Source organism: Callithrix jacchus, chromosome 11, assembly GCF_049354715.1.
Source record: "Callithrix jacchus isolate 240 chromosome 11, calJac240_pri, whole genome shotgun sequence".
Lineage (NCBI taxonomy): Eukaryota > Metazoa > Chordata > Mammalia > Primates > Cebidae > Callithrix > Callithrix jacchus.
In genome coordinates, this window is record NC_133512.1 from 87,074,150 (window position 1) to 87,091,666 (window position 17,517).

At 39.3% G+C, this 17,517-nt stretch overlaps 1 protein-coding gene across 2 annotated transcripts; it reads left to right on the top strand.

The window, feature by feature from the left end:
- The first annotated feature begins 3,944 nt into the window (after positions 1 to 3,944).
- On the top strand, positions 3,945 to 12,712 carry CAV2 (caveolin 2). Of its 2 annotated transcripts, XM_009002739.5 has the most exons (3): positions 3,945 to 4,139; positions 4,464 to 4,651; positions 10,501 to 12,712. In XM_009002739.5, the coding sequence occupies exons 1-3, from the start codon at positions 3,990 to 3,992 to the stop codon at positions 10,649 to 10,651; spliced, it is 489 nt and encodes a 162-aa protein (XP_009000987.2). In that variant the 5' UTR covers positions 3,945 to 3,989; the 3' UTR covers positions 10,652 to 12,712. The 2 variants fall into 2 exon arrangements, with proteins under 2 accessions (XP_009000987.2, XP_009000988.2); XM_009002740.6 differs by lacking the exon at positions 4,464 to 4,651 and having other exon boundaries at positions 10,501 to 12,706.
- Positions 12,713 to 17,517: the final 4,805 nt, after the last annotated feature.

Consider the following 17,517-nt stretch of genomic DNA (forward strand, 5'->3'; position numbering starts at 1 on the left):
TTCTGAGATTTCTCTTAAGCATGGATTTTTAAGTGAAGAGCTGGGACTTAATTTTTCTAATTCACACAACACTGTTTCAACATTGTCTTACTCAGTGGTTCTCAGCCTGGGAAAGAAGGGGAAAGGTAATGTTGTCCCCCAGGGGACATTTGGCAACATGTGGAAACATTTTGGTTGTCATGACTAGGAGTGTTACTGGTGTCTAGTGGGTAGATGCCAGGGATGTTGCTAAACATCCTAGGATGCATTCAGCCTCTCACAAGGAAAAATGATCTGGCCCAAAATGTCGATAGAGTTAAGATTGAGAAACCCTGGTCTAATCTGAATGCTTTAAATATTATTAAAACATATGGTGGGATCAAGAAGTTATTACTGCATTTTCATTCATACAAATTTACTCAAAGGCCGTTTGAAAAACAGAGACCCTGACTAAAATTGTATATAAGTTATACAGGGAAAAAATATGACACATTTGTGATTTGAAAAAAAAGCTGAAGGAAAAAAATAGATATTTTTATTCATAAGGGCATCGCCATGCAATTTTAATGCACTAGAAAAATAAACTTCCATTGACACCATGCTGAAAGAAGCGAGGAACAAAATGGTTTTAAATTATCCTTGTCACAAATTCTAATCTAGCATCATATTGTTATTTCTAAAATATATTAATACACCATCTAAAAACAGCCCTCTTATTAGAAGCCATGATACACAATAACAGAAGATAAATGCACCAATATGAATTTATTATAAATTTTTTAATTTATCTGGATTACAGGGCAATTAAAGGGTGTAGGAGGTGCTTATTGGAGAGTAATCCTGTGGTCCTGAAGATACAAGAATGTGCTCAGCCATTTAGCACCCACCCATCTCCTTTTGGTTTCCCTTTCCTGGTAAATTTTCCTTTATGTTCATAAGGACAGATGCCATTGCTGTGGGAATCACTCTGATTTAAGCCCCTTGAGAGAAACCAATAAAGCGAACTATATTGGTCTGTTCTCACACTGCTGTAAAGAAATACCTGAGATTGTGTAATTTATAAAGAAAAGAGATTTAGTTGGCTCACAGTTCCACTGCCTGTACAGGAAGCATTATGATGGCATCTGCTCAGCTTCTGGGGAAGCCTCAGGAAACTTAACGACCATGGTGGAAGGCAAAGGGGGAGCAGCACTTCACATGGCTGCAGAAGGAGCCAAAGAAAGGTGAGGGGGAGGTACCACATTTTTGAAGGACAAGACCTCATGAGAACTCACTATACAATACCAACTGTGTGAGAGCAGGGATGGGGGTGCAGGGGTGGTCGGTGGGGAGAGGTTGCTAAACCATTCCTAAGAACTCTGCCCCCATCATCCAATCACCTCCCACCAAGCCCCACCTCCAACACTGGTTACAGCTCCACGTGAGATTCCGGTAGGGACACAGATCCAAACCATAGCACTAACATTATCTAAACACTGACCAACAGGATAAGCAAAGTCATTTTTATAGCTTCTCTCAAAACAACTTATGTATTAAAATGATGAAATGGACAAGAATTTCATCAAAATAAGAACCTCACTAGATCTGACCCATGGGGGAGGTGATTGTTCAATAAAAATTTGCAAATGGATGAATGAATGAATCCTCCCCTTTCAAGTTCTATTTAGATTTTCATTTAGTTGGGTTTTAGAGACACCTTTCTTAAATATCTATCATTTTACAAATGAATCTATCCTCAAAATCATTCACTTGGCCTGAAAACAAGTCAATTATTTGTGATAACTTTCAAATGTCCTAATAATCTTATGGGAAATGTAAATGTAATCAGAGATGAATAATAATAAAGTGAGAGGTGCTAGTGTCAGATTTTTACCCACTATATGAGCCCACTCTTGTACTATGGGAGTGACTTTCTTCTCGGGGTGAGACCTTGAAATCTGGGAATATAATTTTGAGAAAATAAATGTTTATAAAATGGTATCTGGCTGTAGATTATCTCTTTTTTCCCAGTTCCTCACAGTTCATATTGTGAATTCCCATAATGATTCATGACTTCTATTCACTTTAATAAACAGTAGTTGGGCAACAACTGTAGAAGAGTTGCAATTCTCATCGGGAGAATGGACAAGATGGAGAAGTACAGAAAATGCAATGAGTAGCATGTCTAAGTCATCACTTTGTAATTGATTGAACATAAATTAAAATGGGAAAGATAAGTAAAAAAGAAAAGAATGCATAAGAAGGGTGTGTCTGGGAGAGGAGGGTGTCCATAGTCATGAGATTCAACCCTTTAACACTCTATTCATATACTGAGGTAGCAGCAGGGAAATTTTGTATTTAATTGTTAAAAATATTGAACTTTTCTTCCCTAAAACATTTTTCTCATTCAGTTCCTGTTCTTTTTTATTTCTGTAACTTTTCCTGTTTCAAAAATGATCATTTTTCTTTCAGAAGAAGTAATTCTGCAAATCCAGTTCACATAAGGGGATTTGAAATGTTCAACAAGCTGCAAATACACTGTATCCAGCAGAGCTTACTACATGCCTGCTTTGAGCTCTGAGCAACCTGCACCTGAAGCCTAGTCTCATTGTTTTGCTTTCTGCAATTTTTGCTAACTAGCCTTCCTCCCCAAACACACATATAAATCTACCAGACCCTAAAGCCCTTTATGAATACTCTAACTACTTCCTTCTGAAAACCTTTGCGTGAGTGGTCAGCAGGCTGATTCATCCATTGCAATGTGGCTTTATGCTAGGATTCTGCTTACTTGTTTCCTACAAGATAATCACAGATGTGACTGCATCTTAGAGCCTCCTGAATCTTTGTTAACAGAGTCTGGTTCAAAGAATAATTAAAAGATGTAGGTCGGGCACGGTAGGTCATTCCTGTAATCCCAGCACTTTGGGAGGCCGAGGCAGGCGGATTACCTGAGGTCGGGAGTTCGAGACCAGGTAATCCGAACTGACCAACAGGGAGAAACCCTGTCTTTACTAAAAACACAAACTTAGCTGGGCGTCGTGGTTTATGCCTGTAATCCCAGCTACCCGGGAGGCTGAGGCAAGAGAATCGCTTGAACTCGAGAGGCAGAAGTTTCGGTGAGTCAAGATCGCTCCATTGCAGGAGAGCGAAACTCCGTCAAAAAAAGAAAAGAAAAGAGAAAAAGGTATAATTTAGGAAGTAAAAAAAAATCAGATTTTCCCTCACCCTTCGGGGCCTGAAGGCACAAACTCTAGGACCAGGGCGCTGGCCTACCCAACTCCTCATGCACACCGTGTCTCCAGCAAGCTCACACCGCTGAGGGCACTGAGATAGCAACGCGCTTGCAGGTCACCTGGCACTCTGGCACGTTTGGCCCCTTACCTCTCTTTACAGCAGCAGTAACGTTACTGGAAGTTTATTACTGTGTGTTACGGCCATGGGCCATGTGTCTTAGAATTTCACATGAAATTAACATTTAATACTCACAGGACACCTATGAAGCAGGTGCCACAGCTCCCATTTTGCAAAAGAGGCAGCTGAGGTTCCCAGAGGCTCAGCACCATGGGCCGCAGCACACACGGCAAACACAGCAGAGGTGAGCCCAGATCTGCTTCTGCACCCCGCTCTCCTAACCACAAGGCTCCCCACGTCCCAGAAGACGGTCGTCATCCCCGGGACGACCAGCCAGCTCTGAGGCAGCAGCGTCCGGGCGCCTAGCAAGGTGACCAGGAGGCCCTCCTTGTCCCAGCCGCGCGCGTCTCCGCCCTCGGCAGGGCCTGGGCTGTGACTCGTGTGGACTGTTCCCTGCACCCAGGCCGGGGAGGCGGGCGGGGAGGGGCCGCGGGGCGCCGGGGCGGGGCTCGGGGCAGCCGCGCAAGGAGCTGGAGCCCGCAGCTGGAAGCGGCCGCCGCCCCGGCCGCTCGGGGCTAAGCGAGGCGGGGCGGGGCCGGGAGTGACGGGAAGGGGAGGCAGCGCGGATCCGGAGCAGCACTGAGCCAGCCGGGCTGCAGCGGCCGCGCACCGAGGCCGCGATGGGGCTGGAGACGGAGAAGGCAGACGTGCAGCTCTTTATGGACGACGACTCCTACAGCCACCACAGCGGCCTCGAGTACTCCGACCCCGAGAAGTTCGTGGACTCGGGCCAGGACCGGGATCCCCACCGGCTCAACTCGCATCTCAAGGTGATGCACGGGGCGGGCAGGCCCAAGTCCCCGCCGTGGCCGGGAGGTGCGGGCGCCCCTCAGCCCCGCCCCACCCTCGCCACCCGGTCGGCCCCGCGGGGTCTGAGACCCACACCCTTTCCCGGTCTCACCCGACACTGGGCCGCCTGCGTAGCCAGGAATGCTTAGCCAGATTTCTGTGCACCCACCGTGTCCCTAAGAGATGAGGGGGACACCCTGGCACGTCCTTCCCTCCTTCTTCCCCCCCCCACGCCCAGAGCGCTCCCGGTTCCCGGGGCGGCAGGTGGGCTGACAGCTCGGGGTCCCTGCGTCCTGTCTCCGCAGCTGGGCTTCGAGGATGTGATCGCAGAGCCGGTGACTACGCACTCCTTTGACAAAGTGTGGATCTGCAGCCATGCCCTCTTTGAAATCAGCAAATACGTAATGTACAAGTTCCTGACGGTGTTCCTGGCCATCCCTCTGGCCTTCCTTGCGGGAATTCTCTTTGCCACCCTCAGCTGCCTGCACATCTGGTGAGACGGGCACACCGGGTGGGACCGGCTTTCCGAAACATGAGCATGTTCTCTGCCACCTGTCCCCTGGCCCCTGCCCTCCCCTTCCCCGAGGCCAGCGGCTAGAGGAGGAACCCGCATCAGTTCCCACAGGAAGAACTAGAAGGCCTTGAAAGGCAATGCGCTTCCTTTAGAGTAACAGTTTGGGCTTGGAGTTTCAGCAGGAGAAAGAATGTCGGCCTTTCCTGGGGTGTGATTTTCCTTACATACACAGGCTGGGGCTGAGTGTGGAGGTGGGTACCTGGAACCCATGCTTCCTGCCACAGGCTGTTCTCAGGGCCCTGTTGTGACTCGTGCCTGCGGTTCTGGGCAGGGCTCTTCTTTATTTCATTGCCTTTTATTTAGTCTCTACCTGTGCTTGGGGTAAAACCAGGGTGATCTCTGAGCAGAATGCCACTGACAGCAGAATTGGACGGGATGTCATACCTGGTTAAGCAGTGCTGTGGAGGCGCTGCGTCAACTTTGCCCCTGGTAGATGGCAAGGCTAGGACTCAGAGGAAGGGGAAATGTGTGCAGTTAAGGCGAGGATCCCCCAATACAAACAAATGGAAACTCCAGTTTCGGGTAATGAATGAGAAGGCCTCAAAACTACTTTTTCACTGATGAGACACAAATAGGAGTGGCATCTAGTTAAAGAGAAAAGAAATATGGAAGCCCACTGGATATCGATCGGATGTTTTGAGTAACTTTATTCACACTCAAAATATGTCCTAAACTGTAGAGAACATTCTTAAACATCTTTTAAAATTTTTTAAAGAAAATGTCGTATTTTACCAATAAATGTTGTTGTTTTAGAAAATATCCACTTTGGCTGGGTGCGGTGGCTCAGACCTGTAATCCCAGCACTTTGGGAGGCCAAAGCGGGCAGATCACAAGGTCAGGAGTTTGAGACAAGTCTGGCCCACATAGTGAAACCCCATCTCTACTAAAAATACCAAAAATAAAAAAGCCAGGAATAGTGGCACGTGCCTGTAATCCCAGCTACTCGGGAGGCTGAGGCAGGAGAATCACTTGAACCCAGGAGGCAGAGTTTGCAGTGAGCCAAGATCGTGCCACTGCACTCCCACTTGGGCAACAGTGTGAGACTTCATCTCAAAAAATAAATAAATAGGAAAAGAAAATATCCACTTTGAGAGGAAGAATATTCAGATCATCCCCAGTATCACAACAGTTGTCATGCTAGTGCTTCAGGGTAGTCGTGGTGAGAGGTATAACCCAATGTACCTCTGTGTCTTTCTTACAGTTTATATGATATTGCCCCACTCTGACACATGCTCAGTGTTCATTGTTAGAAGTTACCAAATCATCGTTTATTCCTCTACACCATCTGAATCTTAATTTCTTTAGTCAGGTAGCTAGCTAGTTAGTTCAACAAACTAAATTTATTGAGTGCTTAGTTTGTGCTGGACACTGGGCCAGGATGAATGAGAGACAGGGTCTGCCTTCAGCTTACTCAGCCTATCAGGGCAGCTGACTAGGTACAGAGATGGACACTGAGAAAACACAATCAACTAACAAAGAGAGAACAGAGAAAGCTTTGAAGAGGGAAGGGTGTCAAAAAAGACTTTTAAAGGATAAATGAAAATTCACCACATAAGTAAAGGATATGCAAAGAACACCGATTTCATTTCATCACTATAGGCTATAAACAATTAAGCTATATTAAAGATGCCAAGATTGCCAGAGAAACGAAAACGTTTGCTTTCGTATGTGATCAGCTTCATGAAGGTCAAATGGATAGTTATATTCTGACATTTGCGCATGAATTTTTTTTAAGATGCCTAAGTTGCCACATAAGATTAGGGATTCTCAATTAACTAAAAGTAGTCATCTAACTTCTATGTCAGTTTTCTCACTTTCAAAAATGTGAAAAACTGAATGACCACATAGCTTATTGTGAAATACTGGCTACGAAGCTATTAGGAAATGTAAAGTACCATATTTATAGTCAGTAAAGCTAGGCTTCCCAAAGCTTTTGTGAAAGAATTCTTTTTAAAGTTGCTCAATTACTAAATGGTGGAGAGATATGAGTAAAACTACAATTAACCAAACAATGCCTCTCTCCCGCTCACTGGCTCTTCTGAGAATGGGAGGTGTTTTTTTATAGTGCTTCAATTGGTGAATCATCAATACACCTTTTCTTAGCTACATAAAATGTATTATTTAACTTCAGCTTGTTTTTTTAAAATTATATTTGTGTGAGGCATTAATATTTAACTGTCAGACATTTATCACTAGGCAGCATTGATTGTAAGTAGAGGAGTCATTTCAAACAAGAATGCTTAAAAAGTTAGCTTATGCCTTGATAAAATCGGTTTATTATCAACAGATTGCATTCCCATGACATGATAAGACCAGATCAAGGATAGGCCTTACAGAATTGCAAACACATTTGGGCAAGCTTTTATTTTTAATTAGTGTATATATATATATATATATATATATATATATATATATATATATATATTTTTTTTTTTTTTTTCAAGCAGGGGCTTGTGTATTGTTTTACCAAAAAGTTAGTGGTAACCAAAGCTATGAAAATATGCAGAAAAGGAACTTTGAATCAAGTCACAATATTAAAACAGGTCTGACTTTAGATTCTTTAAACAAAGAACAACAATAAAACACAGAAGTCTCATGGTATTGAATCCTAGACCAGAAGTACTGTCCATTAGGAATAAGTGAATTAGTTTGATTCCATACACAGTCAGATAGAGAGAGCTGCTATTTGTTATCACAGGTTATTGGTCATAAGTGGATCATAAACCAAAGAAATGTGACTGGAGCACCCATATCCCTTATTTTTGCTGGGATGCAAACCAAACAAATGCCCAACTAATGGAAATGCAAGAGTAGCAATCTCATTTCTAGAAGACATTTTTCATACAGCAAATTGATATGATTGCAATCTACCTGACATTACAATTAATAAAACACTAAATAAAAGTCTCTGTCCTATGGCCTTTGCACAGTGGAGGAATATATATTCTTATAGATTATAAAATTTACTTAAGAAGTGTTTGGCCACGTTGAGCTTCAACCAAATTTTGGGTTAATGAGAACTGCCTGGAGTTTCAGAAGTTAAACTAGTTTCAGAAGTTGAACTGTGATGTTGAAAACCTAACTTAAGTTTGATCAGAGGATCAAACTTAATCAAACTTATCAGAGGATCAAATGAGGGAACACAAGTTAACAAAAGTAAAATCCAAGTGAGTTAACCACATCCTATAAACTGAACTCCTCGAATGAGGGTAACTGCTTTGCTGAACAAGACTTGCTTTTGACATGTGCTTAATTCCCTTTTAGAATGCAGAGATCTAAGGAGTCATAGAGATAGAAAGTGTATTGGTCTAAGGAAGAATAGAAAGTTCATTGTATTCAGGCTGGGAGAAGTGGCTTTCCCCTGTAATCCCAGCACTTTGGGAGGCCAAGGTCAGCAGATCACTTGAGGTCAGAGTCTGAGACCAGCTTGGCCAACATGGTGAAACTCCATCTCTACTAAAAATACAAAAATTAGCCAGGCATAGTGGCAAATGCCTATAATCCCAGCTACTCATGGAGGCTGAGGCAGGAGACTCACTTGAACCTGGGAGGCAGAGGTTGCAGTGAGCCAAGATCACATCACTGCACTCTAGCCTGGGCAACAAACAGAGTAAGACCCTGTCTCAAAAAAAAAAAAAAAAAGAAAGAAAGAAAAAAGAAAATAGAAAGACAAAGAAAAGAAAAGAAAAGAAAAGAAAAGTAAGCATTGAATTCTAAGTGAAATGGATTTGGTTAGGAAACTTTCTGATCTTAACTTCAGCCTTTTAGTATGCCAATTTGAGTTTATTTTGTTATAGTTATTTTCATTATATATTCTGACTTCAAAATAGGTCTATTTATTATACATTATAATGACAGCATCATATGGGCATTTCAGGGTTGCATAATAAATGTCAATCCTCATAGCCAGTTCTGGGAGATGACCTGTTGTCACTTTAATTTGTAGCAACATGCCCAAGGCCACACATCAAGTGAGAAATATAATGGAATAAGAAGTCAAAAGTTGCCATCATTAAGGTTTCTATTCAGCTATTTATCTCTGAAACGCGCAGTAATTTTCTTATATAAAAGTGCTTCATGTATTTAGCACTTGAAACATAACACAAATATAATTTGTAGAGACAGTCAATATGAATATTGACTGTATTCTATATTCTATGAATATATCAATCAATCCAAAGCTACCTAATATTTCCTTTACTTTGGGCTAGGTACAGCAGACTTTCACTTAAGTCACATTTTAATAGCAAACCAACAAAATCAACCTGCTCCCTTATGCCAACCCAGGGAATAATAAAACCTTCATTGAGGCTAGCAGCAGTGCCTGAAAATCTCACAGCTACTGTGCTGAGAGGACATTACTACAATAGAGAACATTATTTAGAGAATTACACATAAAATTAACCATCCTGGAGACTAAAAGGATATACAGCTATATTAGGAACAAACATACAAAAAATGACAATTTCAGGATAGACTAGTTTCCTTGTGTAAAAGTTCTAACATCAGCTGGGCGTGGTGGCTTACGCCTGTAATCCAAGCACTTTGGAGGCCAAGGCGGGCAGATCACCTGAGGTTAAGAGTTCAAGACCAGCCTGACCAACATAGTGAAACCCTGTCTTCATAAAAGAAAAAAAATTAAAAAGTTCTAACATCAATTGCAGGACTCTCAACTATATCATATAGCCCTTTTCAATGTGTGTGATTACTGTGAAAAATTAAAAATATAAAGCATAGTTAATAACATAAGGCATAAAAGAATGATAAATTTATGTTAGTTCAAACATTTACTAAGGGTCAAGGATGGCCTCACTGTTTAAAAAAACTTAAACTCTTGTAGGAAAGACAGAAATATAGCATCTATTTATGATACCTTTTGATACATGTAAAGATTAAGAAGTTTGTTTCAGTACTTTAGAAATACAATGAGGGAGTATCCGATCCAGCCTGGTCCAGGTAAAAGGAAGTAGAATGAGGCAACAGGAAAGGCAATCAGGAAGTAAAACCTCAGGGAAATGTGAAGACTTAAGCAGGTTAATGTTAACTGGCAGAGACCAGGTAGATAAAAATATGCTTTTATTTCTTTTTGTTTTACTGTTTCAGGTAGCATGCCACCAATAGAAAGAATATTAGTGTTTATTATCTACATGACTATATTTTTTAAGCAACATATCTTTTGTGCATCTTATCACTAAAGTGGTTGTGTTAGTCCATTCGCATCACTATGAAGGAATCCCCGAGACTGGGTAATTTATAAAGAAAAGAGCTTAATTTTTGCTTACAGTTCTGCAGGCTGTGTAGGAAGCACAGTGCCAGCATCTACTTTAGGCAAGGACCTCAGGAAGCTTCCACTCATGGTGGAAGGTGAAGGAGGAGCAGCCACGTCACATGGCAAGAAAGGGAGCAAGAGAGAGAAGCGGGAGGTCCCAGACCCTTTTAAATAACCAGATCTCACGCAAACTAACAGAGTGAGAACTCACACTCCCAAGGGGATGGCACTAAGCCATTCATAAGGGATCTACCCCCATGATCTAATTATTCCCACTCAGCGCCATCTCCAACACTGGGGACTACATTTCAACATGAGAGTCAGGGGGACAAAAATTCCAAATCGTTATCAGTGATCACTGTTCATTTATTTGTTCCAAACACTCAACCAAATTTAAGTGAATTGGGTCATTATTGTATCTTTTCATACATTTTAAAGAGTCGGAGACCTTAACTGGTAACAGCAACAATCCTTACACATCTCACTTCCTTCATTCCAGGATTATAATGCCTTTTGTAAAGACCTGCCTAATGGTTCTGCCTTCGGTGCAGACAATATGGAAGAGTGTGACAGATGCTATCATTGCTCCATTGTGTACGAGCATAGGACGAAGCTTCTCTTCTGTCAGCCTGCAACTGAGCCAGGACTGAATACTTGGACCCCAGGTCTGGAGATTTGGATACTGTAATACTTCTTTGTTGTTATAACATAAAAGCACCACTGTTCTGTTCATTTCCTAGCTGTTCTAATTAAGAAAACTGTTAAGATGAGCAACCACATTTAGAAATGTTTATTGGCAGATCTTTTCAAATAATGCTTTTCTAATTAATAGCCAAAGATTTCATACCTAACTTTGTAACCAGAATTATACCATAAGTTGACAACACTTAGATTTAAAGGCAGACAGTTTTGCTTTAGTACAATAGTACACATTTTATAATGATGACTTTATAATAATCAAGGGACATTGCTATCAAAACACTACAATAGTTTTATGCACAACTTCCCATAAAAAATGAGATTTCTTGTGTGTTTGTTTTTACTTTAGGAGTAAACCTTTTTAAATTAGCTTTACAGATATAGTCACTAGTATACTTAGACTATACAACGATCCTGGAAATTGCAGTAATAAAAGCACACAGTGATTATGGTAACTATCAGATAAAATAAAACAAATAAATGTGACAGTAGATTCATGAAAATGTATTCCTTTATTTTCCGACAGGCCTATTTAATAAGATGTTTCATTTTACTGTATATTTTGTACTTAATATAAATGTTGCTCTAATCAGATTGCTTAAAAGCATTTTTATTATATTTATGTTGTTGAACTAATATATGAAATAAGTAAATTTAGTTCCCACAAGGTAAACTTCATTGGTAAGATTGCACTGTTTTGATTATGGAAGCATTTATATATCTTCTTTGAAAATAAAATATAAAAGAGCAATACACAAAGCTTTCTTTTCTAAATTTTCCAAGAAAAATCTGAAATGTTTTATGACTGAAGTTTTTCTGGTTGTGCTTTTAAAATTATTCATATCTAAATATTATTATGTCTGGGAGATGCTTTCTTTCTAGTAGTTAGAAATTAAACTTGTGTCTGCATTCCTATTAATGTTTCACTTTACTTTCAAGAAATATTGGTGCTATTTAACATTTTACAGTAAAGGCTACTTCTGATACTTTAGTACAATTTCAACTACAGTGATTCATGTAAAGAGACAGGAAAGTTGTCAACTTGTTAGGCTACTGAGCTGCATGCAGAAACTAAAAACTAACAGCTACAAACTTTTAAGATGTTCTCTAATATGCATATGTAACACAGGATAAAGTTATTCTTGTCATTTTGAGCTGTAGAGTCTTATTTCAGTGTGATGAATCACTGTTGCTTTGAAAAAATCTCATTCCAAAATGATAGACACATACCAAAAAAAAAAAGAATCTATAATGTGAGTAGTTACTAAATTTTACACATCTAAAAGTGCATATATGCTTAAATTTCAGTATTGCCATCAGAACATGAATTGACTTTCCTTTGAATACCCTTATAAGTGACAAATAAGATTAATAAGATTTTTCAAAATTGCTGGGACTGGTGAATATAAATGATGATTAAACTGGAATACTATTGGGGACCAAATCAAATGAATGATTCAATTATGAAGCTCATATCCTTTTGAAGGTAGTTGCAAAAGAGACATTTCAAAACTGCCCTAAGCCATTGTAGCATCCTTAGGTGGAACACCTAATCATTACCTTAAAGCATCACCACTCATTTTGACCATACAGATTTTATTATGTTAGTTTAAAAGGTCAATCAGTCTCATGACTTTATAGTTATGTCTTGTATTTTAACACATTTTTTAAACATTTGGATAAACCAGAAGTATTTTAATAAATTATGAGCTTCTATCTTTTCAAATAGCAAGCTTTAAACCCAGAACGTGTATATATAGTTCTGTAATAAAACTGTGTGACTTCTAACAAGTAACATGTGATTTTATTATTTCTGAACAGTACTGGTTACTTTCAAAATGAATTTTTATTGAGATTTTCCATTAACTATTTTTTTCAAAGACTCACATTTTGTACCAAGTAAACCCAGGCTTTATGGACAAATATGTTGTTTCTTTTATTTGGGGCTGGGGGAGGTATATGATAGGCAGACTGCCTCAGAATTCATAATAAATTTTCTAAAAACCTACAAATGTATGTATTGCTTTTATTACAGTAAATATGGAACTGATCTATAAGAGCCTTTTCAAACTTACTTTTACCCTATTAAAAACGTTAAATAGATAATAAATACATGTTATTGCTTATTCAGAAATGTATTTTTTAAATATTAGATTAGTAGTTGAATTCTTTGTTTTCTTAGTACTAAAAGAGTTTCCATAGAAATTTTTTATCATTTGTTGAATAGTATAAAATAGCGTATACATAAACTCACTATATTTCCTCTTTTTTATAGTCTTTTTTGCTAATCCTAAATAAACTGAAATTTCTGTTTCCAATTTTCTTAAGTAAGAAAGTAACAATATAAATCACATGTACTTAGATACCTGTGCCATGAAGCTAGACTAGAGTCCAAAATTATTTTTGGAAAGTGAGTATGTGAAAACTAGTTGCTGATGTTGGCACACATTTTCTTTTCAGTTCGTCTGGAAAAATGATCAACCTCCAATAATAAAGCAGGTGCTTGGCTTTTTTAAATGTTCCTTATAGTTTCGAGGAACTTTTAAAAATTCATCTTTTTGATAATCATCCACATCCCATTAATTTATTTTGATGCCTTTCTTGGGAAATTGTTGGGGTATAGTGAAAAAAGCCCTGCCCTAGAAGCCAAGCAACTGATTCCAGTTCCTCACTGTCATTATTGAGGTGTATCCCCTCATACAAACGGTTTAATCTTGGGTTCTCGGTTTTCTTTCTAATGAAAGAGTTAAACTAAATGGTCTCTCAGTAGCTTCCCATCTCATTGTTTTCTGTGACTTTAGTAGAATGAAGACTTGGTTATGTATGTGAAAACTAACCAAGTTGTCCAGTCCAAAACTTTTTTTTTGATCAGTGAATTTTCTATCAATTACAGGATATGTGTGCTATAAATACAATAATTAATGCATGTACTTTTCACCCTTCCATGTTTGTAAGACTGCATTTGGCCTCAATTCTTTAAAACAGGGATTCTAAGATTTTTTTTATCAATTCTACATCTTTATTATTATTATAATTTTCTCAAAAAATGTTACTTTATATCTTAATTAGAATTTATGGTTGAACCTTGAACAACATGAGGTTGAACTGCTCAGTCCACTTATACTAAGATGTTTTTTTCAGTAAATACAGTTAGCCTTTTGTATCCACCAAACTGGATCCAAAATAGAGTATTGCAAGATGCAAAACCCTCAGACAAGGAGGGCTGACTTTTCACTTGCTTGAGTTCCACAGGGATGATGGGACTCAAGTATGCAAGGATTTTTATATCTGCAGGGGAGTTCTGGAACCAATTCCCAAGGGTACCGAGGAATGACTATATTTATTTGAAGAATTTCTATCAGAATCACTGCTATGCCACCATAATCACTGCCATCTTCATCTTTTGCCTGGCTATTTGCCAAAGCCTCCTAACTGACCTCACTCCCTGCCTTCAATATGATCACCAATCCATCTTTCCCTTTTAAAAAAACGTGATTATACCAAGACTACCCTGTCATTTTCCCACATAAAACTATCAATTGTATGTGATTGCCCTGAGAATAATATTCCAAGTTCTTGAGCAACATATGCAAGGCCTTCACTATCAACCCATTGTCATCATTAGCAGCTCCTCTGTAGCTTTACTGAACAACCTGTGCTACTCCCATGCACCCACCCTCTCCTGCCCCATGCCAGCATTACTTTTCTCCTCATGCCTGTGTAACTCTTATCTGTTTCCAAAATGCGTCCACATTAAGTGCCTCTTCTGTTTCTACATCTAAAATCTTGTACAAATTCCTATGATCACCTATTACATTGTAAAAGTAACCCTGCACTAACACCATTAGACGGCTAGTTATATTTTTGAAAACCAAAAACATGACTTCACTTTTGCTGGGATTCAGAAATGGTGCCCAGTATTTAATGAGTTCCATCAATATTTTCTGAATGAATGATTATGTAAACAAATAACTGAAAAAGGCTTGGGATAATTGCAGAACTGGGAGTGGGAATTGCACTACAACCTTATAATTTTCTTCATTTACAAAAGCAATTTGAAATGTACTGATTCTAATAAAAATTTCCTTCTCACCATTTTCTCATTCATGAATCATTAAGTTGGGAAAACTAAGACTTATATAAACCATATAAAGTATATTTTCTTGATTGCAGTAATGACTGTCTTTAGACTCCATTCTCTTATCTGAAATTTACTTGTAATTCCTCAAGGGTAGAAAATCCTAGCATTTAGAACTTTGTTTGGACATACTTGCATGCATTCTAGAATGTTGTTATTTCTTTGACTATTCTATTCCTCCCTTTGAAACATATAACACGGAAACATTGTTTCTTTGGGTTTTATATTTTAGAAAACACAATCCCATACATTGTCTCATTTGAATCCCAGGACAAATTAAATAACATAATGGAGAAATAAAACAATAATAGCTCAGCTTTTCTAGCTTGCAACTTTATCATTTTAGAATATTTGTTTAAGATAACAAGTGCTTACAGAATCTTCACAGGGTTATACATTACTTTTAAGAAACTTTAGAAAAATAGTAAAGCTGCAAAGAAAAATTACCACAACTAATGTAATTTATCACAAATCAGGATTTGGTACACTTCTTCCCTTCAAGGTGTACATGTGTGCAGGGAGGCCAAGGGAAGAAGTTGACAGAGGAGGAGTAAAGGATACAGGTGTACTAGATATTCACTTTACATTTTTTAGGAATAAAAATAAGTTTAGCCACTATAATTTAACCATCCCAATTCCTTCTCCCTATTCATTCCAAAATAGCAAAATAAGCAAAATATGGCACTCTTTGCTACATTTTTAAAGACATTTTGTGTCCACTCTCATTTCTTACTTTGGATCATATCTGAAATGCTGCCATTGGAACTTGACATCTTGGTAATTCTTCAAGTGGAACATACACTTGAGTGGGGTAACATTTCAATCTATTAGCAGTCATCTATTTACCTTAGGTGAACAAATGGTCTGAGAAAGGAGTGTTGAAAACTACGTATGAGCTCTGAGCACAATATGAGAGCACCACACACTGATTAAAAGAGATGTTGGCCGGGTGTGGTGGCTCACGCCAGCAATCCCAGCACTTTGGGAAGCTGAGGCAGGCAGATTATGAGGTCAAGATATTGAGACTATCCTGGCCAACATGGTGAAACCCCATCTCTACTACTGAATGAATAGGACCCTAGGAGCAGGCACGAGGGCTCTGCTGGAACCATGTGCCCTAAAGACAATGCGGAAGTGTGAAAATGAAAATGAAAATTAAACTGTAACTTGTGACCATCTGTGTCTTCTTTCACCTTGCTTCCCTGTGCTGTTGACTGTTGCAGCGTGTCTGTGGCAAAGAAAAACCAAGCTGCAGTCAGAGAAATCAGAGGACACCACTTTAACAATTATCCAAAAATAGGACAGGGACACCTATCTGCCTGTGCTTGGACGTATTAGGTCATTCAGCTCAGCTGCATGGCTGGAGAAATCATTTTGCCATTATAGGAAAAGGTGGGAGTGTAGGATAATGAGAGAAAGGAAGAGGCATGACTCAGAGTGGGAAACAGCACATAGCCAAGGGCAAATATTTCTCTCAGACATAAACGGATCAGGAAGAGGTGAGAGCAGTGGGTCGTCTTTGGAGCATTCTTTTCTTTCCTGCCTCCGGGTCACTTGTCACTGAGCACCAACCAGTAGCAAAAGGGGAGAGAAGGGCAGTATGCAGGCCCTGTTTCTTTAACTGACTGGCACCTCGGTTCTAGCCAACTGCTGTCTCAGCTAACTAGGGCAGTGAAACAAGGAGGCATTTGGAAAGTGGCAGGGATGCATGCACCATATCCCAGGGAGGCAAGTGGTGAGAACAACATGCTTATTTTACTGAGGAGGAAACTGATTGAAATTCTTCATGTGCTGCACGGCTGGAAGACCTCTGATCTCCTTACAAACAATAACAAGAATATTTATGTTTGTTGAGCACTTACTATCTTCTGGGCATTTACTTAATCAGTACAATATCCCTGTGATGGGAATTTGACTGTCATTCCCATTTTTCAGATAATGAAACTGATGCTGTGAAGTTAAGGAATTTGCCCAAGATCACAGTCAGGATTTGAGCCAAGAGAACCCGACCTCAGAGCACACCCTCTTAATCACTGTAAAGATTATTTTCTGCTTCCACAAAGAATGTGTCCATGGCTGTTCTTATGACTTCCAGCCAAAATCTTCGTTTTCATTCATTGTTCAATCATGTCACCTTTCCTACTCTGAGAAGCACCTTTTTTTCATTCTCCCGTCAATGGAGGCAGTTTCATGTCCTCAGCTGTAAGCGCTCCCCCAAGCTAGCACCTGGGCTTCAGGTACCCTACTCACTCTGCCTCTGTCTAATCCCTGAGCCCCTTCCCCAGCCCTATACTCTTCTTTTCAGGGCACACCCTTTCTTTCTCTTTAGGATATGAATTCTAGACCTTACACTTCAGCTAAAGTCAGAAAAATATTTCTCAAATGCCAGTATTCCCATTTTTTGTAAATTTTATAGAATTTTATTCCTTCACCAAAAGCCCAATGATGATTTTTCTTCTCAGTGCTAAACATCTTGACCTACAAAATATTAATAATTACAGCAATAATTTGTTTGGATTAATTATATCATTTTCTAAACAGAACCCATATTTTGTATTTTTCTTCATTTTTTCGGAAATTTCTTGACAGTTTGTACATCCTTCAATAAGTTATCCAATTTTATTGTCAGTTACTTTATCTTGGAGATCCCAGGGAAAACCACATATGAATTTATTTTCT